The following is a 27,750-nucleotide window of genomic DNA, read 5'->3' as shown; positions in this document are numbered from 1 at the left end:
ATATGAGGAGGGAACGATGTATACAAAATAAAAGGGAGATGAACAAATATTTCTATATATTCCTACTCTTTACCTTGTCTTTTTTACATCACTGCACAATTAAAGAATTCCTCAACAAACACCACCTACATTTTTCTACTTATAAGTTTCAATCTCCTCTTCATCTATACTAAGATATAATGACCTGAAAGCTCTTTATTGGACATTGTTCTAATTTGACATTATTATGGCCGTTGAATTCTTTTGTTATAATTTGCTTTTTAAACCATCCAGAGCCATTGGTGGTGATGGTATATAAAACAGTAATATTATGTTACTAGTTTTTTAGCCTGTTACATTAACGGGTACTAGAATAGATGTGTAGACTTAGACATTTCTTTCTTTCTCCCTGCACCCTATCTGTCTTTTTTTCTTTCTGTCTCTCTCCCCCTGTCTGTTTTCCCTTCTCCCTTACTTTTACCTCCCCCCTGTCCAGCAGCACCCCTTCCCTGCTCCCCTGTCCAGTAGTACCCCTTCTCCCTTACCTGCTCACTGTTCAGCATCTGCTAGGCCGGGCAGCCTCGGGACTTTTGCTAGGCCGGCCCACCTCGCATTATCGAAGTGGGCTGGCCTAGCAAATGCCCTGCGGCTGCTGCCGCTGCTGGTCCAGGGGTGAAGAATCGTCAAAAGTCAGCCGGCGTTGGAGTTCAGGGCAGGAACGTTGCTGGGGAAACCACCGAATGCATCACAAACCGCTGAAGGCTCCTATTGCGCATGCAGTGACATGGAGCCACAGATCATGGCTGCACAGAGTTTCAACTGCGCATGTGTGCTAAGGGTTTTATTAAAGCGGATGTGAATAAGGAGAAGGGTGGCATTAAAGAAGGCTTATCCAAGTTCAGCTCTGGAAGGTTGCAAACTGGCCAGATTTTTAGGATTTACCTAATGAATCTACAGTTATTTACATGAGAGAGACATGCATGCCTGCCGCCTCCACAATATACAAACCTTTCTCATGCATATTCATTAGGGAAATCCTAAAAATCTGGCCAATTAAAAGCCTTCAAAAGCTGAACAAATATTCAGACCATGGACAGATCAAAACAATGCATTTCCGCAAGTACTGTTTTAATACACTCAAAATTAAAAAAAAAACAACCAAATACAGTCATAAGTATCAAAACCATTTTAGTCCACAATATAAAAAAGCAGGTTTATAATAAAAAGTCACTTTTACAAAGTTCTCTGAACAGGTATTGAGCATGTATGATTAGGGCCGTCGGCAAAAAAATGTGTGTTGTAAATTGCAGAAGTAAAAAAGAAGCACTGCGGCCTTGAAATCTCAGTTGACCAGATCCACCCTAGTGTTTCCTCTCTTCTCTGACCTCCTTCAGATTCATAGCTCTCTACTCAGATAGTTGTGTTTCCTGGACGCCCACACTGAATATGTCTGCATACAGGGGAGGCAGTGCTGATAGATTTGTCGCCTCCATATTGACTGCGAATACCCTGAAAACCCAACTGGTTGGGGAGGAGGTGGATGCCCTGACAGAGCTGAGAACCACTGCTTTAGAAGAAAGGGGAAGAGACGGAGCAACGCATGTCATGGTCACTGAGTTTTATAAGCTATAATCCAGATCTATTGAATTTTATTCCCGTAGACACGGTTCTTACTTCTGGGACTGCTACATATCATTTCTATAGCTCCACCAGATGTATATAGTTCTGGAAATTAAACATGTACGAGGCGATCGCTGTTCAATATAATTAAAAAAGATGAACAAGACAAATAGGGGTTAGAGAATTTCTCACAGAGGGGATAATAAAACAAGACACGGGTACTTTACAAGTGAGTAAAGAGTTAGGAGTTAAAAGCAGTCTCGTAAAAGTGGGCTTATTGCCTAGATTGGAATACTGCCAGAGACAGCCTTCCGACCTCTTTTGTTAAGAGATTCTATTTACCCTTGAACAATATTCCAGACAATGTTTTTTTAAAGCATGTGTTTAAAAATCCAATCTGTGGACTGCATGGCCACGATCGTGACGTTAAGATCAGGTGCAACGGGGTTCTCTGTAGAGTTGTGCATGTAAGAAAATATAGGGCTCCTTTTACAAAACCGCGCTAAGGCCTTAACACGTGGAATAGCGCGCGCTAGCCGCTACCACCTCCTTTTGAGCAGGTGGTAGATTTTCGGCTAGCGCAGCATTGTAAAAAGAGCCCACAGTGGCAGCTTTGTGCCAGTGCGTGTGTATTTCCAGCTTGCTGTGGATCAAGCAGTCTATGGGGTGTCTCTCTTCAATGTAAGGTTATTAAGAAACATGAAATACAATTTCTGTGATTCTCACGTCTGTCCTGAGGGAACACTGGCTGCCCAGGTTTTCAGCATTATCACAAATAATATGCATAACATATTTGCATGATGAAGGAGGATATGCAAATCTCTCTCATGCACATTAACTTGTGCATAAGATACGCTGGTATGTCCCCTCTGCTGTCCTAATAAAATATAGCATAATCTGAGAGGATATCTTAGACTGCAGGAAATACATGTACAATACTTGTTTAAAAATAATATAATATGTTTGAGAGAGAAATCTATCCCAATTTTACGTACATAATAAATTTACAGTAAAAAAAAAAATAAAAATAAAGACTATAGCATGAAACAAATTATGTTTGTCCTAACTTTGAACTGCCAAAAGTAACAAATACAACACCAGTCTCGCCGGCACCTCCAAGACATTCGTAATCATCTGGGAGATTGTTTAGGTGCCTTCTAATAAGAGGGCTTGCGATGACTTCGTATCTGGGAGAGGTGGAGAGTACTTCATAAGTTGATGAAGATTTGCTTTCAGATTGTTCAGTAACAGTTGTAGATGTTTTTGAGGTTACGATTTTATTTCCGAACTGATCAGATTTCTCATATTCTTCGGTCACTGTTGTCGTTCCAATTCGCTTGGCCCCGTCTGGACACGTTTTCAGTTCCAACACACTTTTTTGTCTCCTTGGGTTGGAACAGTCACTCGTGGGCGTTTTGGGAGTGAAATCTAAGCTACTTGCCTTTGTAGCACTAACAGAACTGCATTTTGATGCATCGGAAGTCCAGTTGTCATAATAACTAGCGCACTGTGGAGACTGTCCAGCGTTATCCAGGTTATATCTAACAGAACTTAATCCTTTGTGAATCTGGTTGGATCCATGCACATTATCTTCAGGAATGAACTGATTTGTGTTGGATTCCGGTGAATTGTGAAGAAAAGAATTAGGGCTGTCTGGGGTAAATTGTTCACTGTTTGCCACATTCTGTGAGTTAGTTGATGGGAAAAAAGAGCAAGGAGCTACGTTGGATAGCTCTCCAGGTTTTCTGGCAGCTGACTCAATTGATATAAAAGAAGGAGAAACTGGAGAACTTATACGGTGCTGAGCACTGGGTATTTCTAACTCAGACCTCTTCATCTCGGACTTTTCTGTTACCTTTGTACCCTCTGCTATTCTTCCATCAATTACAGGGTTTCCTCTTTCAGGTTTTGCCTTGCTGGATACTATGCTAATCTTTTGGATATTTGCACTGGCTGCAGAATTTGTAGCACTTCCAAGAGACTCTTTGAATAATCCCGAGAGCCCTGCAATATCAGATTCAGATTTTAAATTAGAAACAGAATACAATGCTTTTTGGATTGCTTCTTCAACATCCAAGAGTCTAGCTAGAGTCTGTTCTTTCAACTGAATAATTTCTGCACTGGCACGTTCAAGATCCTCAAAGACAAGCTCCACAGAGGATATACTTTCTGAGTCTTCCTTTGTCATGTCCCAACTTTCAGCTCTGGGCTGCTCACCTGATTTCGGTTGGCAATTGTTCTCTTTATGACGCACCACCCAATCAGGGACCTTCTCGAACAATCCCTTCAGTGCCTTTACATTCACACCACTAGTTTCCTCTTCTAGTTCCTTCACCTGTGTAAGGATTTGGTGTAACTCTTCCTGTCTTCGTAGGTTCTCAAAGATATCCATCGCTGCCTTTACATTACCCTTCATGATCTCATCCTTGTGAAAGGATAATCTTTTGCGACGCTCTTCGTCTGTTTCCCTGAATTGCTTTTCTCTCCTGACCACAACCTGCTCTACAGGCCTCTCTTCCTGTGTTTGCAGAGCCTTCTCTGACTTAATTTCTCTCCTACATGGTGCTATCTTTTGCTGGCTAACATTTGGCCATTCAATGGAGCTTTCTTGCCTTCTCTGACTCGTGTTTTGTACAGTATGCTCTCCACCCCCTGACCTGCAATCCTCAGATAATTTAACAACAGAATTGTGGGGGATGGTTGCTACATTTTGTGTTATTGTGATTCCTTTATTCATGTTGGAGAATTGACTACATTTTTGCGAGCAAGACTGGATATTCTTACCATCAAAATGAAGTGTTTGATAGTCATAAAGCTTTTCTTGTTTTGTTCCATTGCTTTTAGAATTTGATGGCAAACTTTCCTGGACTCTGCCTTCAACAAAGGGCTTCTTTGGAGTGAGTGTGCTTTCTTCACTAACAATGTTCATTGTTTTTGGATGTGTATTTAATATCTGCCATTCATGGCCTTGAGCTCTTATTGGCTTATTCTGCTCCTCTTTGCTTTTCTTATAACATTCCTCTGCAATTTGGAGAGGTGTTTTTTGGGCTTTTTCTGAATTTGCTTTGGAATTTTGATTTCCAGGCAGAAGGTTGTTAGCAGGCCCTCCAGATATCCATTGTTCTGAGGTTTCAGGGCCGACACCTGTTTTTTCTTGGCTTGTGGGCGTCTTTGGCTTTTGCATATCATTCAAACCTTGAGATTTTGAGGGTAAAGGTGGTGGAACAGGCTTTGCTAGTTTAACTTTATCAGACAGAGCTGAAAGATGCTTTGGTTTTGGAGGTGGAATGGGTTTTTTCCTTTCTGCCACTGAGGTTTGGGGGCCCAGAAATTTATCTGGGTTTCCTAAGGGCATCTTCTCACTTGCCTTTGGGGAAATGGGAACGGAGGTCTTCGGAATATCACTGTGCATCATTGCTGAAAATTCTTGAGATCTGCCAGCGTTGCTTGGCAGGGGCAGCGGAGCGTCTCTTGCAGGTGTCGAAGGTAAGCAATGTTCTTTTTTCATCACAGCAACTGAAGAAGAAGGAAAGTCATAGTCAGATTCTAGCACAGCATGTACAGCAGTTTGAGTTCTAATTTCTTGATCCTCCTTGCTTCTCTTATAAACTGAATATGGCTTCCCTGCATTCCTGTAAATCATAGCAGCTTTAAAATCCCCCTTAGAGACATTTACATTAGATCTTTCCAGAGACTGGAGAGTTGCCTTTAAGTTACCTTGGATAACATCCTCTTTTTCTACACCTTTCTGCTCTGATGACGCACTCTGCAGTGCCGTGATAGCTGACTTTACATTCCCTTTGCCAACTGCGTCTTGCTCCCTTTCTTCTTGCACTGATTGTGTTTGATAGTCAGCATCAAGAAAAGGATTTAAGAAAGTTTTCACGGGTTTAGCCATATAAACGCCATCTTTAATGCTAATGTCTGCACTAGGCACATTTTCACTCTCCTGGCAAGTGTTCAACACTCGTTGCCCCTGTTCTTTCTCGGAAGCACTGACCTTTTTGGTTGACACTGTCGCTCTCTTCTGCTCATTCATGGATGGCTCAAGTGCTACTGTCACTCTCCCTTGGTTGCCAGTGGCCTCCTTGGTTTTTAGGCATATTTTTTCAGTACTCTTATGGACTTTGGTTTGGGCTTGATTTTGAATACTTTTAGCTTCAGCAGTCACTTGTCTAATACCCTGCATCGCTGTTTGTAGATTACTTTTGGAGGCGTCTTCAGTTTTCTGTGCTCCATGACTTGCTCCCTCTCCTGAGCACAGACTTTTCTTGGTGGCGGCGTCTTTATGATTTAGAACTTTATATAATGTCGACTGTTGTTGTTCGGGTTTTGTTTCCTTTTTGCTTTCTTTTTTTTCTCCTTTCTGCGAATGTAGTGTCGATTTAACGTTGCCAGTCGTCATAACTTGTTTTGCTGCTATTCCAGAGTGGTTAACAGACTGTGAAGTAGCATTGGCTATCTTGTCATCCTGTACAGTTTTCTTTCCTAATGTTCCTATTACGAGGTTTTCCGACACGAGCATTCTTTTAGCCCCTGGTAATACAGCCATGTTTGTTCTCTCACTTTGTTCTTGGTCTTGGAAGAGGGGTTTCTTTGACTTACCCTCTTCAGCGCAATAAGTCTGTGTTTGCTCTTTCTGAGAAAAATTAAGTGCATCGATTTCAAAATCCCGCTGGCGATTCTTTAAATAGTCCAAGTCTCCTTTCTCAATGCAGCTTGTGTAGAGCTGAACCTCTCCTTTTTCGTTGTCTTCACGCTTGACTGATGCTGTGGATTTTTGGTTTTGGGTAGAAGCTAGAAGACTTCCTATAGTTGATTTTACATCCCCCTTGACAACTTCCTCTTGAATACCTGTAGACTCATGGTGGTGTATAAGAGAATAAATAGTAAGTCTCACTGATCCTGTTGCAGTCTCTTGCATAACAATTCCATTTTTGATTAAGGCATCTTGATTAAGAAAGCACTGTAGAGCCTGGGATAAATCATCACTTGCATATCCACTTGGATTTAGTAGCTGTAGAGTACTAACTCGAATGTCTCCATCCTCACCCTCTTTAGCTAATATTCCCTGGGGCTCCATATCAGCTCTGTAAAGTAGTTGCAATATAATCCTTTGCAAATTGCCTCCTACAATTTCTTCCTTTAGGATGTCTGGAGCTCCTTGACTTGTGAGTTGGTATTTAGCCATTTTTACTTTCTCTGCCTCATATGTTTCAATAATAATTCCACTATGTTGAATTGCCTTACAAGTCTGAAGGGTTTCTAAAGTCTCTGTTGCATTTTTTTCTCTCAAACCTTTGTCTTTGGAACTGAAATTGTCAAGTGGTGTGCTTTCAAATAACCAAGTTGTGCTTTTTACATCCACTTGTGGACCAACTGCTTGTTCATCAGGGGTTAAGGAAGCCTCGGTATCTTTCAAGTTGTCCAGGGGCTGTGACTCAAATAACCAGGTGCACCGTTTCACATCCCCTTTCTGGACATCTTCCCGTTGAACAGTTGTCAGGCTAGAATTTTCTTCAGAATCACCTTTCAGAGAATCCATAGGCTGGTTCTCAAAAAGCCAGGTAGATGTTCTAACATTTCCTTGTTGAACATCACTGACACTGACCATTCTAACATATTTCTTTTGTCCCAGTGGTTGTGATTCAAAGAGATGCTTACTGGACTGAACATCGCCTTTCTGAACATCATCTACAGTCCTCCTCACAGATCCCTCATTTCTATCTGATATAGAATCAAGTGGTTCAGTCTCAAATCTCCATCGAGCAGCGCTAACATTTCCTTTCTTGATGTCTTCCTGTGTGACGGCTCTGATCACAAAAACTTCCTCATCCTTCTTTATTTTATCAAGAGGTTTTGTCTCAAATAACCATTTTGCACCTCTTACATCTCCTTTCATAATTTCTTCTTTCTTTACCGATGTAACCTCATGATATTCACCCTCCTTGTCTTGAATGGCATAGAGAGGCTGGGTTTCAAACCGCATGGTACATGACTTCACATCTCCCTTGCTCACTATCTCTTGAATTTTTTTGATTTCTGTTTCGTTAGCATCATCATGGATCTGATCTAAGGAATATGTCTCAAAAATGAATTTTTTACCACCTACATCTCCTCCTCTCACATCTTTTTCAGGAGGTATTTCTTGAATGCCTTCCCTGTTGTTTGCCATAGAATCCATGGGGCAGTTTTCAAACAGCCAGGTAAATTTGTGTACAGAACCTGGCTGGATGTTTTCATCTTCAGTAACCTCAGCTTTTGTTGTGTCTAAGTTTGTTTTGTTGATTTGGTCAATTGGATTCAATTCAAAAATTTCTTTAACTCTGGAGACCTCTCCTGACTGTATATCTACCGTACTTGAAAATCTGATAATTTGTTTGCATTTTTCTCCACTATCGATATTAAGGGGTTCAGTCTCAAAGAGATGCTTGGTGGTTTTCACATCAACTGCTTTAAAGTCATCTTGGTATGATGTGCTAATTTTCAAGTATTGCTCTCCAATTTCATTCAGGGAGTCCAATGGTTGGGTCTCAAACATCCAAGTGTATGATTTAACATCACCCTGTGGCACTGACTCGCTATTCTGCTTTTTTTCACCTTTATCATAGAGCATATCCACTGGCTGTGTCTCAAACAACCATCGGCATTTCTTTACATCACCCTTGTGAGAAATATCTTCTTTAGCTTGTGAATTATGTTCACTTTCATTCATTTGGTGGTGGATAACATCAATAGGTTGTGTTTCAAAAAGCCATTTAACTGTTCGGACATTGCCAGCCATTACTTCCTGTTTAGTGATACCCTTAATTACATCAACTTTTTTGATACTGTCATCAAACTGATCTAATGGCTGTGTTTCAAACATCCATTTGTAATTTTTAACATCACCACTTATGACTTGCTCTCGACTTACAGAGGTAACTTCATGAAAATTACCCATACTATCTTTAATTGCATATAATGGTGTTGTTTCAAACAAGAGTTGGTTAGCTTTAACATGTCCAGCTGCAATCTCTTCCTTTTTTGTTTTTGAATTACTGTCCATGAATTTGATGCTCTCCAAAGGGAGAGATTCAAATAGATCTTTGTAAGACTTTACATCTCCCCTCATAACCTCCTGCATGTTGTTGATTGCTTGGCCTTCAGACGACCTTTTAGAAATACTATCCAGTGAGCACGTTTCAAAAACATGCCTTTGTTGCTTCACATCACCTTTCTCCTCTTCCAGGAGTTCAACTTTCTTTAATTGTCCAACCTCAAAATCATCTTTTAGAGTTTCCATTGGCTTGGTTTCAAACAGCCAAAGGGTAGATTTTACATCACCTCCCTCTACTGCTTCTCTGGCTGATATGCTGTCTGGTGCATCACCTTTGAGAGAGTCCAGAGACTGAGTCTCAAACAGCAGACGGTGTTTACTTACATCCACTCCTTGAACAGCGTCGGTGGATGCCTGAAAATCTGCTTCATCGATACGCTCATTTATGGTATCCAAAGGCTGGGTTTCAAATATCCATCTTGTATCATTGACGCCAGCTTTCTTTACTTCTTCTAGTGAAATACCACGAATAATTTGTACTTTTGATCTATCCTTGTTGATTTTATCTAACGGTTGAGTTTCGAATAACCAGCGAGCAACTTTGAAAGCATTGCTCTGTATTTCTTCTCTGCAGATGGATTTAATTCCATGAACATTTCCAGTACTGTCTCTAATAGCACACAGTGGTTCTGTTTGAAACAGCTTGATTGTTTTCTTGACATCGCCTTTTGATTCTTCTATTTCAGACTGCAGTTGAAGGAGACTATGTTCTTCTATCGAATTGCAGCGGCCCACTTCATCCAACGAAAGTGTCTCAAATAAATGTCTGGTACCTTTTACATCACCAATAGGCTCTATTAGAATTGCCTCTTGTACATCTGTTTCATTTGTGTAAAATTTATTTAAAGAATCCAGTGGCTGCGTTTCAAATAGCCATCGTGCTGTATGAACGTCTCCTTTTGCTTGGTCTTTCACAGTGACAGTTGTGTTTAGCTTGTCTTCATCGAATGGAAGCTTTTGAAACCTCAAAGATGTATCTTTTACATTCCCACTAGGAATGGTTTCCTCTTCTGTCAGTTTTTTGGTACCTTGGTGCTCCCCGATAGAGTCAAGGGCCCAGTTTTCAAAGATCCATCTCATGGACTGAACCTCTACGGGTGGCACTTTGTCTGAAGTCACCGATGGCTGTTGACTTTGCTCTTCATTATTTAGTATTTCAGCCAGATCATGAGATGCAGCATCTTCTAAATTCTTTTGCACCTCAGGATGCATATGTCGATAAAGTCTCTTCAGTTCATTTATTTGTCGCTGTTCGTAGAACTTTGAAAATGATTCTTTGGGAGGTGGTAAAGGCACAGTACATGAATCTTGATTTCCGGTGTTCTGGAATGAGTCTGGTGGTGGTGGGAGAGGTAAATCCTCATCAACTTTCTTCATAGTCACTTTAGATGACACTGGCTTTTGAGTTTCTTCCATCCTTGGGAAAATAGTTGAAAAGTACATAATCTTTCATTTCCATTATTATTGAACTATATTTTCTAACAAAAGTAAATTATAATATTAGTAAAGGTAAATTATTAAAAGATGCATGCACGTGTTGTTCATTCTTGAAAGCCAAAATAATGCAAGTGTTACCCAAACGCAAACAGTCATTTGAAGTGATAATAAAAGATTAAACGTAAGTGTTAAGGAAGATCTTTACTCCTAAATTGCTTCCATATAGAAGGTCAGCTCTGATGTTTGGGTGTGCAAATGATGTATTTCTATATAGATGCTAGGTTACATAGGGAGAGGTATGGCCAGTAGGAAAAAGGAGGTATTGATGCCTCTGTATAAGACTCTGGTGAGAACTCATTTAGAATATTGTGTACAATTCAGGAGGCCGCACCTGCAAAAAGAAATAAAAAGGATGGAGTCGGTCCAGAGGAAGGCTACTAAAATGGTGTGCTGTCTTATTGATAAGGCGTATGGGGACAGACTTAAAGATCTCAATCTGTATACTTTGGAGAAAAGGCGGGAGAGGGGAGATATGATAGAGACGTTTAAATACCTATGTAATATAAATGTGCATGAGTCAAGTCTCTCATTTGAAAGGAAACTGCAATGAGAGGGCATAGGATGAAGTTGAGAAGTGATAGGCTCTGGAGTAATCTGAGGAAATACTTTTTTACGGAAAGGGTGGCAGATGCGTGGAACAGTCTCCTGGAAGAGGTGGTGGAAACAGAGACTGTGTCCGAATTCAAGAGGGCCTGGGAAAGGCACGTGGGATCTCTCGGAGAGAGAAAGAGATCATGGTTACACTTCTCCCTCCATATTTGCAGTTTCAGCAATTGCGGTTTCGATTATTCGCAATTTTTAGCTTGCTGGCTCCTCCCCCCAAATTACATCAGCTTGCATAGAGAAAATCGCCGATTCCCAGCACTTTCTTCACCGTGTTTTGCCTCTCCTTCAGGAACAGGCCAGGCCTCCCCACCGTGTTATTCGCGGTTTCATCATATTCACAATGGTTTTTAATAGAAAACAGCGAATAACATTTGAAAAAGTTATTTGTGTTTTTTCTGTATTTGCAGGTCTGTTAATCCCCTATCACAGCGAATATGGAAGGAGAAGTGTACTGCGGGTGGGAAGACTAGATGGGCCATTTGGCCTTTATCTGTAGTCATGTTTCTATGTTTCTAGAGATTGAGATTATCATTACATTAGTGATTTGTATTCCGCCATTACCTTGCGGTTCAAGGTGGATTACATAAGAGTTATTTGGACATTTACCGTGGTATTATGGAGTGGAGCGGGTTGCTATTGGGGATTGAGATGACTTTTTGCCTCCATTCCCTCTGACTACGCCCCCCTCCCAAGCCACTATGGCCTCTCTTTCTCAAGCTCTGTTTTATCTAATTGCCCTGCCTTTTCATAGCCTCATATTTAACATCACTGTAAATGTACCACCGCTTTAACATGGAACATCGCTGTATACGTACAGTCTCTTCTTTAGTATATGCCTTTTTATTACTGCTATTTATGTAACATCTTTGTAAATGTAATAACACTGTAATATGTATCATCGCTGTAAATGTACAGTCTCTTCTATTGTTAACCGCATTGAACTTCCATGGTATTGCGGGATACAAGAATAAAGTTATTATTATTATTATTATTTTTGCAGTGTTAGTTAGTCTTTAAGGATTTCTTGAATAGCAAGGTTTTTATTTATTTTCTGAAGGTTTTGTAGTCTGAGGTTGAGATCAGTAAATTGGAGAGTTGGCGGTCTAGTTTTGCTGCTTGAGTGGCCAGGAGGCCATTGTACATTTTTTTTTTGTTTGACATTTCTGATTGGAGGGTGCATGGATGGAGTGTGGGTTCTCCTATGTCTGGTTGTGGTTGTTTGGATTAGTCTACTGAATAAGTATCTGACAATGTGAGGAAAACAGGATAGAAGCTGCCACACTAGTAGGCTAATTTTAATAATTTAGGGCGAATTATATCGTGGAAAGTATACAGAAGTAAACTTCAACTACTTAAGGAAATGGGTGCACGGGTCTGACTCAGGCAATCAGATTAACACATTTTGGCTATGAAGAATCTTTAAGAATTTTTGACAGCCAGATCTTTCTTGCTGAATAAGGTCCTATAATTTCAACACATAAAGTTTACCCCACCCCCCACCCCTTTACTAAGCCGCGGTAGAGGTTACTACCACAGCCCAGAGTGCTAAATGCGGCTTAGCAAAATAGGGCCTTAGAAGGATATGCAACATAACCCATGGGATCAATACTCAAAAGGATTTACCTGGGCAGGGGAGGCTGATGTCTGTTAAACCCCACTGAGCTGGCTCTCTGGCAATACTCAGCAGTACTTAAACGGGACACACTGCAGAATATTGCCTGTGACCATCCGGGTACTGTCTGTTTAATGCCAGAGGAGTCTGGGGGAGGAGCTTGGTTAGAGCGCATCTAATATTTTGTGATGACTGCTTGAGGAGACTAGTTTTATCATTGAAAATCAAGAAGCATAAAAGCCTGTTATTCAGCTCACAGTGGACAGTGATTTTTTAAATTGCTAACAATCAGGGGCTGAATTGAGACCAGCTAATGCCAGGCCAAGTCCTGCCTCCATGTGCTGTCACCTGGACGTTAACCGGCCGGTTGGTTAGTGGCGATATTCAATCTACCTACCAGTTACGTAAATGGACAAAATTAGGACAGCAAAAAGGCTGGGCACTGGTCTGAATATTGGTGAATAAGTGACCGTACGTACCTGAGTATTCAGTGCTGGAGGCTGGATATGGCTGACTGTCGTGGCCTGTGTTTCGTGATTTATAATGATACGTCTAGATTGCTCAGGCAGCCACCACAAAATGCTGCCAGTACAAAGTAGCCCCACTTGGTGCTGGAACAAACTGGAATCTACGCATTTATGATGCTTTTTATTGGACTATAGTAATACAAAGGGGTTGGTCTTCATCGGATTCTGAGATGAGATATTAATATATTGTTAAACATTAAGGGGGTCGATTCAACAACTGCCTGCCTCGGTTTAGGAACCCCAAGGGTTTGCAGTAAGAGTCTATTTTATAAAGGCATCAGGGTGCTGCCCAGGTGCCATTATAGTATACTAGTATAATCTAATATTGACACTCCTAACATTTATGCCCACGCAGTTACACCATGGCATATCTGTGGGCACCTAAATGGGGATGACACGCACAACTTAGGGTATTCTGCATAACAGAGCCATGACTGTGTACTGCCCATGCCAATGTGTATTCCCCCCCCCATGTATTAATCTGTTATGTGAATTAGGCACGCCATCACAGAATAGCTCTGCTGGTAACTTTGCGGTAGAGAATGACACGGGGACAAATTTGTCCCCATCCTGACAGCAACTGAATTTCCCCCTCTCGTTCCTGCGGATTTTGTTGCTGTCCCTCTCCCATTCCTGTAAGCTTTACCTTAACCGCACAAGCCTTGAACACTTATGATTTTAAAGTGTTTGAGGCTTGGGCAGAGCTTAGGCATTGGTGGAATGAGGCATTATGACATCACAATCTGAGCTCTAGAATGTTGCTGCTTATGATTTTAAAGTGTTTGAGGATTGTGCAGATGAGGACGGAGCTTAGGCATTGGTGGAATGAGGCATTATGACATCACAATCTGAGCTCTAGAATGTTGCTTCTTATGATTTTAAAGTGTTTGAGGCTCGTGCAGATGAGGACGGAGCTTAGGCATTGGTGGAATGAGGCATTATGACATCACAATCTGAGCTCTAGAATGTTGCTGCTTATGATTTTAAAGTGTTTGAGGATTGTGCAGATGAGGACGGAGCTTAGGCATTGGTGGAATGAGGCATTATGACATCACAATCTGAGCTCTAGAATGTTGCTACTTATGATTTTAAAGTGTTTGAGGCTTGTGCAGATGAGGACGGAGCTTAGGCATTGGTGGAATGAGGCATTATGACATCACCATCTGAGCTCTAGAATGTTGCTACTTATGATTTTAAAGTGTTTGAGGATTGTGCAGATGAGGACGGAGCTTAGGCATTGGTGGAATGAGGCATTATGACATCACAATCTGAGCTCTAGAATGTTGCTGCTTATGATTTTAAAGTGTTTGAGGCTTTCGCAGATGAGGACGAAGCTTGCAGGAATGGAGCAGGGACAGGAAAAGAACTCACCGGGACGGGAAAATGAGTTCCCACGGGGACAGGAAAAAATTTGTCCCCATGTCATTCTCTGCTTTGCGGGTAAGTGTACACTTAAATGCATATGTGCTTCTATTGTAGATATTTACATGTATGCTGCCTTTTTGTAGTTTTACAGCCATACTCAATGCAGTTTACATACAGGTACTTCAAACCTTTCCCCTGTCTGTCTCAGTGGGCTCAGCTCCTGGGGCACTGGAGGATAAAGTGACTTGCTCTGGATCACAAGGAGCAGTGCAGGATTTGAACCCACAACCTCAGGGTGATGAGGCTCTAGCTCTAACCACTATGCCACATAAATGCAAACACCTAGCTTACAGAACTGCCCTTTAAGATGATAATTTCATAAGCCATTTTTTTTTGCCTGTAAGGCATGTTTTGCACGCAGAGAATGCCTCTTACAAAACTGTACAGCTGCATATATCTGCAGAAGCATATGTGCTGATATATGCAGTGTGTGAATAGGTTACAGCAGGGGTAGGGAACTCCGGTCCTCGAGAGCCGTATTCCAGTCCGGTTTTCAGGATTTCCCCAATGAATATGCATGAAATCTATTTGCATGCACTGTTTTCAATGCATATTCATTGGGGAAATCCTGAAAACCCGACTGGAATACGGCTCTCGAGGACCGGAGTTCCCTACCCCTGGGTTACAGCTTGGACAGAACTAGGGTGGATTTGTCTGGTATGCTGTTAAGTGAGAATTGAGCGAGTAACCTTTTCCCATCCTATTGTTTCTTTACCCACGCCCTTTTTATTTTTATGTATAAATTGTATTTAATCTTTTTTCTTTTTTCCGTGTTGTATCTGGTTAGTCAAAAGTCATATTATTGTCTGGTTCAATCAATGTGTTTTTCTTTTTACCCTGATTTTATTGTTATTTGTAAATCGCACTGGATTAAGATTTTGCGATTAAATCAAATTTTTAAATAAACTTGAAACATGCTTAGGTACATGCATATAGCGTATGCATAAATTTACACTTTCTTCAGAACAGACGTGAGTTTGTACAGGCATCTGTTGTGCATAGGTGTGCTGTTTATGAAATTACCCCTTTAGAGAATAATTTTGAAATCCCTTGGGCCTGCAAAAAAATTCTAGCGATCTGTACAATCAGATCCATGATGTATCTGTGTGCTTTCTATCTGCTTCTGTGAAGATGGGTCTGTTTGGAAGAGGACATGTTTCAGGCATGGATTTGGTAGACTCTTATTTATTTATTTAGATTTTCATCCCGTCCTCCCAGTAGCTCAGAACGGTCTACAAGTAAACATTCACAATGGAGTGAATTGGACATACAAGATTATACAGTAGATTTAAATACTTGGACATATGAGACTGTGCAGCAGTGTAAATATAGGGACTATACAGCAAATTAAGAACAGTAGTTTAAATATAAGTAGTTTAGGGTTCATAGACAACCCCACGAAAGACAAAGGTGCACGCCGACAACTGAGCGCAAGACGGAGGCGTGCGCCGAAGAAAATTAGAGTTTTTAGGGGCTCCGACGGGGTTTTTTGTTGGGGAGCCCCCCCAGTTTACTTAATAGAGATCGCGCCGGCGTTGTGGGGGGTTGTAACCCTCCACATTTTACTGTAAACTTAACTTTTTCCCTAAAAACAGGGAAAAAGTGAAGTTTTCAGTAAAATGTGGGGGGTTACAACCCCCCAAATCCCCCACAACGTCCCCACAACGCGGCACGATCCCCCCATGCCCCCCCCCCGTCGGAGCCCTAAAAACAGTAATTTTCTGCAGCGCGCGCTTCCGCGCTGCGCTCAATTGTCTGCGTGCGCCTTTGTCCCAGTGCGCTTTTGACCTGACACCGTAGTTTAGTTTAGATACAAGTTATTTGAGTATAGGCTGAGAGTGGACTATACAGAAATTTAGGCAGAAGATTAGATGGAGAAAGAAGGGTAGAGGTGGGGCTTAAGGGGTTTCTCATTGTGCAGTAGAAATAAATGTATACTTTTAAAACTTACTTGTTTGTACCTTGGAGTAATATTGGGGGGGGGGGGAGTGAAGACCACCTCAAAAATCTAAACATTTAGGCCTCCTTTTACTAAGGTGCGGTAGCGTTTTTAGCGCACGCAGAAGATTAACGCATGTTTTTAGCGCACGCAGCAGATTAACTCCACGCTATGTGGCTAGAACTAACGCCAGCTCAATGCGGCATTGTAGGACGCGCTATTTGGCGCGTTAATGCCCTAACGCGGCTTAGTAAAAGGAGCCCTTAATTGTAGGTTGCAAAGTTTGCCACTTAGCTTACCCTTGTAGTGCCCTGAATGGTGGTGTTTTGATTTTGAATGTCTTTCTTTGTAAAATGGCTGCTCTGGCCAAATATATGTCTTTTTTTTTTTTTTCCACGGCCTTGTATATATTTTACAAAAGACTCCACGTTCAGTGAGCCTTCTGTAAAATAAACTGCCAATTGGTGATGCCATGATTTGAGCAATCCTTTTTTTCTACTTGGATGACCTATGAAAAATGTGGTGTGATGTCAGCTCAGATGCAACACGTAATGTTAATCGGCCTGTGTTAAAACATTAACATATAGAAAATATAAATAGACTTGTTAGTAATGCAATAACAACAGTGAAATAAAATTCATAAAAATATGGAAAACTTGAGTGGTCCCGTACAATTAGACATTGATTTCAATTCCGCAGGGTACCTGGTGAAAGGCAGGTAGGTTTTTTTTTTAAAAAAAAACTTTGTAAATACACGAAAGATGAATTTGCTTTGAGTATTCACGTCCAGATTTTGCGTATATTTTAAAGAATTCTTTTCAGACAGCAGCAGGGGAAAAGTTGGTGCAAGAAGGACAAAAGCTTTTAAAAGGTTTTTAAAGGCAGAAAACCTTCACAGAATCACACAAGCAGGGCCGCTGCAAAGAATTTTCAGGTTATAGAAAATGGAGGCAATTTTTTTTTTTCTTTTTTCTTTTGTGTAATCAAAACAAGAGCCTGGATCAGTGTTTCTTAATCCAGTCCTGGAGGCACACCTAACCGGTCTGGTTTCCTGGACAGCTGCAATGAATATACGTGAGATTAAAAATGTATACTCTGGGCCTCCATAGCATGCAGATATCATCGGTGAATATTCATGATGGCAGTGAAGAAAACCAGACTGGTTCCATGTGCCTCAGGGGCAATTGTGCTTGTAAGTGACAGAATAATGTGTGTTGTAATTAACACCAATAATTGGAAATTAACGTGCATAAGTTCTAGGAGATATTCTATAACATACAAGCCAAAATTGCTTAGCATGTAAGTGGAAGGGGGTGTAAACAGGGGTAGTATGTGAGCGGGTCTTGTTCTTTACATATGTGTATAACATAGAGAATATTATAAATTATATGCACTTCAGGGCACAATTAGGTGCCAACAGTTGCAACTGCCATTGACTAATTGTTGGCACCTAACCTTAGGTATGCCAGTGCCCACTTAGGCTAGTATTCTATGATGGAATCTTGGCTCCACGATGTCATAATAGAATTGACGCATGCCACTGGGGGCGCTTAAATCTTGCACCAATTTATCGAATTGCCACTATGCTGTACTTCCGAGTGTCCCACTCATCGTTTTATAAAATTCTATCAAACAGCAAGCAAGCACTACTGTTGAAAACTATTTGTTAGACACGTCAGCCATGATTATAAAATATCCTACCTTGTCGAACTTGGGGCAGTTGGCGGAAAGAACAGTTTCTTCTGCAGAGTACTGAAAAATATATAATATACCTTCTTAGCATAAGCCTACATGGTTTATTATTTGTATTCCGCCTTTAACAAGGTGGATGCCAACAAAAACCTACATAATAAAATACACAGTCCGAAACAGAAAACATACAAAATACATCAAAGCCATCATCGTGTCCCACTTGGATAATTAATGTCCGTATTTCGTCTTACAGAACACGTGACGTTTCAACATTTTATTAAAGCTGCACAAGTTCTTCTGTAGCTACTATTTAGGTTTTTGCCAGGTACTTCTGACTTGGACTGGCCTCAGTGAAAAGGGGAAACTGGGCTAGATGGACCCAGTAAGGCTATCCTTGTGTTCTTTAACTGGGAGCCTGCACATAAAACTACACTTGTTCTTTCAGCTTCCAAATGCAATTTCTTATGGGTAGGAAAGTGAAGAGAGTGTGGTGCAGTGGTTAAAGCTGCAGCCTCATCACCCTGAGGTTATGGGTTCGAACCCATACTGCTCCTTGTGACCCTGGGCAAGTCACTTAATCCCCCCCATTGCCCCAGGTACATTAGAAAGATTGTGAGCCCACTGGGATAGACAGGGAAAATGCTTGAGAAGCTGAATAAATTCATGTAAATCATTCTGAGCTCCCTTGGGAGAACAGTATAGAAAACTGAATAAATAAATAGTGTGAAAAGTTTGTCTCTGGCAACTAGAGCTGGTATTGTGATGTCATAATGCCTCATTCCACCAATGCCTGAGAACTAACCTCATCAGGGATTTCACAATGGCTCACGTTTACTACATTATGATTTCTAAAGTGGCATAACGCTACAGCCTCAGCACCCTGAGGTTATGGGTTCAAACCCACGCTGCACCTTGTGACCCTGGGCAAGTCACTTAATCTCCCCATAGGTATATTAGATAGATTGTGAGCCCACCGGGATAGACAGGGAAAATGCTGTGGGGAGTTCCCGTCGTAGTCTCGAGGGACTATGGGAACTCCCCACAGCCATTTCCTATTGGCGATCTGCACGGGGCAGGAGCGTAGGAAGATCGCTCCTGCCCCGAAAGCCCACTAGACCACCAGGTAAGGCCGGGATTCCGGGGGAAGGTGGGAGGGAGGTGAGGCTGGGTCAGAGCCGGATATTCGCGGTATTTCCCTATTCGCGGTCTGGTTCTGCCCCTATCCTCTGCGAATAACGAGGGAGATGTGTAGGCGTACTTCACCCTTGGAGCGTAGCGCTCACCTTGGAGTGTAGAGAGGAAGTTTGAATGAGAAGTATCTGGGTACCACGTTGTGGAGGGATTTGTAAACCAGTACTAGGCTTTTGAAGATACAGCGTTTGGCTATGGGGTAACCAGGGGGCTGCGGTCAGGTCTGCGGAGACGGTTCAAAAGGGAGGAAGTGGGGCGCTGAAGCTTTTTTTCTCTCCTCACTTTTTATATGAGTACTGACACATTTGGGGATGTTTTTCAATTTTTGTATGAGCTGGCTGGGTCACTTTGGAATTCTATTGCACACCTACAGGGTTCCAAGGTGATAAGTGCACTATGGGCTCCTTTTACTAAGATGCGCTAGCGTTTTTAGCGCACGCACAAGATTAGCGTGTGGTATAGTGCGCGCTAGCTGAAAAATTACCGCCTGTTTAAAAGGAGGCGGTAGCGTTTTAGCGCGGTATTCCGCGCGTTAAGGCCCTAACGCACCTTTGTAAAAGGAGCCCTAAATCTTGAGTAGAAATGTTTGGTTGATGGCTTATATTTATATGTTTTTCTACTTGCTCGTGTTTGTTTTACTAATATACAGAAGTAAATCAAACCAAAACCTTAAAAGAAATAAAGTGATACCTTTTTTTATTGGACTAACTTAATGTGATGCATTTTTTTCTTAGCTTTTGAAGGTAATCCCTCTTCTTTAGGTCAGAAATAAGCAACTTTTGACAAATACCCCTCCCTGCCACCATCTTATCCATCAGTATCTCTCGGCTTCTCACCTTCCCTCCCCCTCCCTCCTCTCTTCCTGTGAGACTCATTGCAATGCTTTTATGCTTCACTTATATATACTGATATCTGTCAACATTTGCTTGTGATCTGAAGAACGGTTACCTTCGAAAGCGAATCAAAAAATGCATCATTAGTCCAATGAAAAAGGTATCGCCTTATTCCTTTTATGGTTTGTTTCATTTCTATGTATTACCTTTTAAGAGTTTAGTGAAATTCTTCTTCTTAATTGAAATCAATTTGGGACCAAATTAATAATTTATTAGATAGCCCAGTGGCATTATCCTATGATACTGTGATATTTGGTATGGAAATGAGAGCAAGAAGTCAGATTTCTGCGAATAACAATAAATTATTACTAATAATGACTGGTGTTGCCATTCAGCAAATTACATATAATTGGAAGGATTGGAGGAGATTAAATTATAACTTTTGGTGGAATTCTTTATGCCATATCTATAACATGGAAAGGTTTATTGCTTTACAAAGGGGATATTTTAAGAAATTTCAGGATGTGTGGAAACCATTAACAAAATATTGTCAGAATGAAATAAAATTATTTCCCTTATATTTATCAGTTTATGAGGTAGGGAGGGGGTATTTTATTATTACATATATTATATAATAATGGAGTATATGGTTGGGAGGGATGGGGAAGGGAAAGGGATAAGAATTTATGTAATGTACCAATGATTGTTTATAAGTGATGTATTTATTGTTACTGTGAATGAATATATTTAACACTTAATGTAATTTTGAAAATGAATAAAGAATTATAAAAAAAAGAAAAAAAAAGTTTAGTGAAATTGAGTAAGAATTAAGCACCCAGCCCTTGTATATTTTTCAAGAGGCCAATTTAAGAGCTTGATTCTCAACGTCAGCGGTCTAAATCCTTTGACTATTGGATCTAAGTTCATGTATTCTCCCTGTAGAAAGAGACTTGAGGAAAAACACCATGGTAAATCAGGCTCACAATGTGAAAACGTTTGCACAGAGGATGACACGTACCTTGGGACGTGTAATTTTTTTCTGCTCCTCAGAACCATTTTTCACAGTTAGATAAGTCCACATGGCATACAGTCTGCTGCTCAATGGCAGATAGCTGAAGGCAGCTGAGCTCGCTCTATTAATATTAACAGGCTGTCATCATCTTTCAGGTGGCAGCCATTTAAATTCCCTTGAAAAGCACAGCTAGCTATGAAAGATGATGTGCTCAGCGCTGGATATTATGGACTCCTATACCTGCTGGGTTTCCAGCTAACAGAACAGTTATTTGTGCCTTGGTCGTATCGGATGTAGGTGTAGTATAGGGAGTGAACTAAGGTCAGGGGTCCTGTATAATGTGTTGTTATGCTTAAAGACCCCACACCATGCTGAGAACAGCTTTAAAGTGCAGCTGTCTTGCCCCCCCCCCTCCTAGGCAGATGCCTAGTCCTCTTAGTGGCAGGTGTATTGAATTGGTGTCGGTTTTGAAAATATTTGTTTTATGTTCACTGGTCACTTGTGATTTATCAGGCCACTTGATTTTAATGCTTGAAATCAAGGTGTACGTTTAAGTGACGAGAGGGCACTTCAATAAAATAGGCTCAAACGGTTGTCGCCCAGTAGATGTGTAAATGTTTTAATACTCACAGGTAGACAGTCTAACAAAAGGCAATGTTGTCCCAACAAGGATCCTACTTTCGGCGTATTGAAGACGCCTTCCTCAAACACTCTGGAAGGGGAAGAACGTGACGTTCAGAGTGTTTGACTTCAGCATATTTTGAGTGCTTCATACAAGTGTCCCCTGAGGAAGGAGTCTTCAATACACCGAAACGAGGATCCTCGTTGGGACAACAGTTTTTAAAATAAAGGCTTTAAGGGATCCAAGATGGCGTCAGGCTGGACGCGCTGAGATGCCGCTCTGAGGATTTTTCTTCAAACAATTTTCAAGCGGTTTAAATACTTACCCGATGCCTAAACGGAGGGGCCGTAGTGCCGCTGGTGCCTCGCGGCCCACGGCCACCCCCGCGGCTGGTGACATCGGGGAACTCATCAGACGGATGCAGGGTATTTTTTCGGCGTCGGAGGGAGGCCCGCAGAGGAGTAGCGGCGTCAGTGAGGCCGTGGAGATTCCTCCGGGATTGGAGACATCTTTGAGCCCCGACGTTAGGGCGCCGCCCCCGCAACCTCAGCTAAGCAGCTCTCCAAGGGGTAAGGTAACCCCGGAGGTCGGGGTCTTGTCTTCCCCTGAGGCAAGTAGTCCATCACAGAGCCTGTTGACAGGAGCTCCTATGGATATGAGCTCCTTTGAAGAAGCTGAGGGGGAATCATCTGAGAGGCGAGTTAACCTTCAGGGACAGCGACAAGTCATTCAACTGGACGGTGAGCACTATGACATTTCTTTACCTGTAATTTCTCTGGAAAAACCCTCAGAAGTAACTCTGGACTCACTATGGGATCTTATGGCCGGACTAGTGAAGACCATAAGTCCCAAACTTCAGTTAATTGAGGGGAAATTATCTCAACATTCTACTGAACTTAAAGAACTGAAAAAGGATATGACTGCCTCTAATTCCTCTGTTCAAAAGCTTGAACAGGACATTAAATCATCCAAACAATTACAGGAAACTTTAATGAAAGACAATATCAATCTTAGAAGAAAGATGGAGAACTTAGAAAATAACTCCAGATACAATAACTTAAGAATCATTAATTTTCCTAGGCTTCCACTGACACCTCCTAGAGAAATGTTTAAAAGATATTTTCTTGAAGTTTTGGGGGCCTCAGAAGATTCATTACCTCCTTTATCAAGAGTCTATTATTTACCTAATAAGATTAAATTACCAAAAAAGCCGTCGGATCAAGGACTATTGGATGTATCAGAGTTATTGGAAAAATCAGATAAAGAGGTTGTAGAATCGAGCACTTTGATTATAACAGTAGCTCTCTCTATTGATAAAGTATGGTTGTTAAAACTGTTCTTTAAAAATAGACAGAAAGAATTTATGGGTTGTAAAGTGCAGGTATTTCCTGATTTATCACGAGAGACGCAAAAGCGTCGTCGTGAATTTCTTTTGTTGAAGCCAGGTGTTATATCTTTGGGTGCTACTTTTTATTTGCGACACCCTTGTAAATGTATAGTGCATCACCGATCAGTTAAATATGTTTTCTTTGAGCCTAATCAGTTGACTTCTTTTTTAGCGCTCTCCCGATTGGAGGTAGAAAAATCATAAGCTCTATGACTATTGGTTAATCCCAGCAATCAGCCTTCCAGCTAACTTTATGAAAGAGTGTACATTAAGTTCAATTCTTCTATCTTTGTTTTATTTTATAAGAAATCTTGGATCCAAATTTGAGGACTTGAGCATTTTAGTTAATATATGATTTAATGTTATTGGAATGTTTCTTGCTTTATGTAGAATTGCTAATTTGCTTTCTGTACAAGGTATTCTTGATTATATGATTTGAAAATCAATAAATATATTTAAACATAAAATAAAGGCTTTATCACTGGTCAAAAAGACGTCTCCCTTGCCTTTTGTTAGACCGTCTACATCCCAAGGTGAGGTGTTCTTCTTTTGCCTGAATACTCACATGTATACACCTATCCGTGCAAATACCCACATACATAGCAAATCTCCACCTCGCTGCTATTCTGTCAATATGCGCAAATTTGCAAGTGGGTGTACACACGGGCGGGGCCTGGGTGAGACTCAATTATATGCATACCTTGTAGAATACTATGAGGAATGCATGTATCCTTAACATTTAGGCACCTAGGGCAAGATTCACTTACCTACTTTGCGTGCCCGATCCATGGCCGATCCTTGCAGGCCCAACGAATTCCCAAAACAAAAACATTTAAATGAGGGTGATCGGAGGAACGCCCCCTCCGACTGCATGGATTGCTAGTGTGTGATCCCGACGCATGCGCAGACTATCTGTAGACTGTCGGAGCCGCAATTTTTTTAAAAAAAACTTTTCTAGCCCAGCGAGCCCTTGGTTTTAACCCACTTTAAACCATGGGCTCACAGTGTGGGTAAGGGCAGGAGAGATTTAGGGTGGTGGGCAGGAGAGATTTGTGGGAGAGCAGGGCAGCGGTTCAGAGCAGAGCAGGGCGATGATTTGGGGCGGCAAGCAGGAGAGATTCGGGGCAGAGAGATTGTCGGGGCAGCAGAGAGCAGGGCAGCAATGGAGCTGGAGAGTCAGAAAGGACGTTTGCGACTGGTCCCCAGCAGTCGCTTCTTGGGTTGATTGGCCAGCCCAGTCAGTTTGCAAGATTTCATTAGTAAATCGGGTCACTGCCTACTTTGCATGTCGTTCCCCCTCATTTGCATGCGCGGATCGGAATCAGATCGGCAGAAAGGCAAGTAAATTGGGCCGGAGTAAAATCGGGTCGCAAACCGATCAGTACACGATCGGTTTGCTTAGTGAATCTAGCCCTTAAAGTTTCCCTAACTCTATGGCTGGAATGAATGCTCTCACTTAAATACTGCATAGATTATCTACCATGTCACAATAGATATTTCTGGGCCAGCAACCTAGAGCTCTGCTTTGCTAGTAAGATCAATTCTGCATTTGTCCTCATCCCCACAGGAACTCAATTTCCCCCTCCCATCCCTGCGGGTTTTGTCGCTGTCCCTTTCCTGTAAAGTCTACCTTAACCGCACAAGCCTCGAACACTTATGATTTTAAAGTATTTGAGGCTCGTGCAGATGAGGACGGAGCTTAGGCACTGGTGGAATGAGGCATTATGACATCACCATCTGAGCTCTAGAATGGTGCTACTTATGATTTTAAAGTGTTTGAGGCTTGTCTAGAGAGGCCAAACCACTATTGCTTTGCTAAAGAAAGTTAAAGATTAGAAAAAATTGTTAATACAGCGTTTCGCATTTCCGTACTGTGGCTGGATAGTACCACGGGCGAACTCTCACATTGCTCATGCTCATCTACTACTGACAGCAATAACTGTTCGCTGAGTTCCTAACCAGGCTCCCAAACGAGGAAAAAAGCTGGTTCCCTTTGAAAATGCTATGCTGCACTAAAGTACAGTTCTACCACTCTTATTTTAAAAAATTAGAATCGTATTTAAAACCAGACACAGCCTTCTGAGGAAGACACGTGTTTTTAAAGAGAGGACCATGTGTTTCATAGAAGATCAGAAACCTAATTACCTACATTGTGAATTCCTGTGCATTTCATGTCGCGCACAAACGCAAGCTTTTATGTAAATCAATCAGTCAGTAACTATCTCCGTCCTTCTCTTTCTCTCTATGCCTATGTTTATTGATCTATTCTTAACTTTGAAGATCCACCAGAAGTCATTGTGTGAATGCCCTGAGAGACTTGAGTGGAAATGACCAGGATGGGAATGCAAAGAATGAGACTCTTACAGGCTTTGTGTAGTCGGTTCTGTACGAGGCAGCAGCCGTCTTAGACAGATAGAGAGCAGAGCGCTCCTTTACCGAAGGGCAGCTTTTCAACTGGCCTTGAGGCGTCGTGCGCCCAATGTTGTCCAACTGGTCTGAATAGGATGGTGTCTTCGGATCTGAAAAATAAAAATGGAGAACGACATGTTTCAGCCATTGATGTAGGGTCTCAATCAAGTACAGAGACGGAGAGAAGTTTTATTATTGTGGAGGATACACAACATAAAAAAGCCCATCAATCTTTGACAGCTTATCTGCTTTTGCGGTCACCACCTTTGAGTTCGCAGACTGCCTGATGCGTTTTGGTTCCAGTTGAACGAGACTGCGCAGGATAGAACCAATAATCAGACATGTACAGGGAAATTCCATACATTGGTGTGTTATGCATACAACTTGGCCTATCTTATAACTCCTCGAGTCCTGACTCTACCAGACCCACCCAAAGGTATAAACTATCCTTCCCCTCTCTACACGGTATTCGCTATGCAGGCAAACTGGGAAAATCCCTTCTCTTCAGAATCACAGGTCTTTGGAATGACCTTACTACCCCGCTGCGGAACCTGGGCTCCCTCCAATTATTCCGCAAGCAACTGAAAACCTAGCTTTTCACTAAAATGTAATTCTATCCCCCCTTACTCTTCTCTTCTATATATAAGTTCATGTAAACCTTTTTTTTCCCTTCTCTTCCTTTGTTTTAAGTTCTTGTAAACCGTGCCGAGTTCCACAACATCCGTGGAGATGATGCGGTATATAAACTTAAGGTTTAGTTTAGTGGTTAGAGCAACTGACTCGACACCCTGAGGTTGTGAGCTTGACTCCCACTGCAGCTCCTTGTGACTCTGGGCAAGTCACTTAACACTTCACTGTCCCAGGTACAAAATAAGCACCTGTCTAAAATATGTAAAACCACTTTGAGTGTTATTGCATCAAGTCCCCTCCCCTTTACCAAGCTCTTATGCCATAATTAGCATCAACACCCTACAGTTATGTGTGTTGGTGCTTGAAGCTATTCTATAACGAGTACCCCCCTTGCCAGTCAGTTACCAGGATACTCATAATGAATATGCATGAAATTGATTTGCATAGACTGTCTCCATATGTGCAAATATCTATTATGCATATTCATTGAGGCTAATCCAGGACTGACTTGGGAAACACTGTTCTATAACATAACAAGTCACTTAGCATGTAAGTGCAAAGAGGGCCCACATGTGAGTGGAGCATGAGTGTGTCTCAAAATTACACTGTGAGTTATGTGCATGAGGGTCACACATGAGTGCACTGACCTATACCTTTCCTCGAGGGCCACAATCCAGTCAGGTTTTCAGGATTTCCCCAATGAATATGCATGAGATCTATTAGCATACAAAGAAAGCAGTGCATGCAAATAGATCTCATGCATAATCATTGGGGAAATCCTGAAAACCCGACTGGATTGCGGCCCTCGAGGAGGGACTTTGACACCCCTGGTCTAATACAAAAGGTATCATCTTATCTTCTTTTATTTCTATTTATTACATTTTTCAAATTTTATTAATGAATTGTTTTATTTATGAATTTCATTTAAACTGTATAATGTTGAAATACTGTGCACTCTGTCTTCTAGAAGGTCCTTCTTTGTGTATTTTACACTTTGGGGATATACGAGGGTGAATCAAAAATTAAAGGCAATTGTTAAATTAGGCCAGGGGTAGGGAACTCCGGTCCTCGAGAGCCGTATTCCACTCAGGTTTTCAGGATTTCTCGCAATAAATATGCATGAGATCTATTTGCATGCACTGCTTTCAATACATATTCATTGGGGAAATCCTGAAAACCAGACTGGAATATGGCTCTCAAGGACCGGAGTTCCCTACCCCTGAATTAGGCAATAACCAAAACAGGGCTAGCGAAATGCAACATATGTACTCGTGCATTGCATGTTGCAGTGGTTCCCAAACCTGTCCTGGGGGACCCCCAGCCAGTCAGGTTTTCAAGATATCCCTAATGAATATGCATGAGAGAGATTTGCATACCTGTCACTTCCATTATATGCAAATCTCTCTCATGCATATTCATTAGGGATATCTTGATAACCTGACTGGCTGGGGGTCCCCCAGAACAGGTTTGGGAACCACTGGCATGTTGGATAGTTTGTCCATGCACAGTGCAGCGCTCGGCCTATAGTCATGTGGCAGCCACAAGGTCAGAAACATGGACGCTCCACTGCAAGATTGCATCTTCGAAGAACAACATGCAGTAGTGCGCTTTCTTTGGGCCGAGGGAGTGAAGTAGTAGAAATTCACCGTTGGCTAAAATAATTTCAGACC

General features: G+C 41.6%; 1 protein-coding gene across 1 annotated transcript in view; it reads right to left on the bottom strand.

Moving 5' to 3' along the window:
- Nucleotides 1-1,140: 1,140 nt before the first annotated feature.
- Nucleotides 1,141-27,750, bottom strand: part of XIRP1 (xin actin binding repeat containing 1) — a 48,474-nt gene continuing 21,864 nt past the window's right edge. Inside the window, exons 2-4 of the mRNA XM_033931726.1 lie at nt 25,406-25,560; nt 18,006-18,056; nt 1,141-10,115 (exon numbers count right to left, since the gene is read on the bottom strand). Of these exons, the coding sequence (XP_033787617.1) occupies nt 2,651-10,114 (7,464 nt within the window). The 5' untranslated portion in view covers nt 10,115; nt 18,006-18,056; nt 25,406-25,560 and the 3' untranslated portion in view covers nt 1,141-2,650. The remainder of the gene's footprint in view (nt 10,116-18,005; nt 18,057-25,405; nt 25,561-27,750) is intronic.

Source organism: Geotrypetes seraphini, chromosome 2 (assembly GCF_902459505.1).
Source record: "Geotrypetes seraphini chromosome 2, aGeoSer1.1, whole genome shotgun sequence".
Lineage (NCBI taxonomy): Eukaryota > Metazoa > Chordata > Amphibia > Gymnophiona > Dermophiidae > Geotrypetes > Geotrypetes seraphini.
This window is presented reverse-complemented; position numbering and strand designations above follow the sequence as displayed.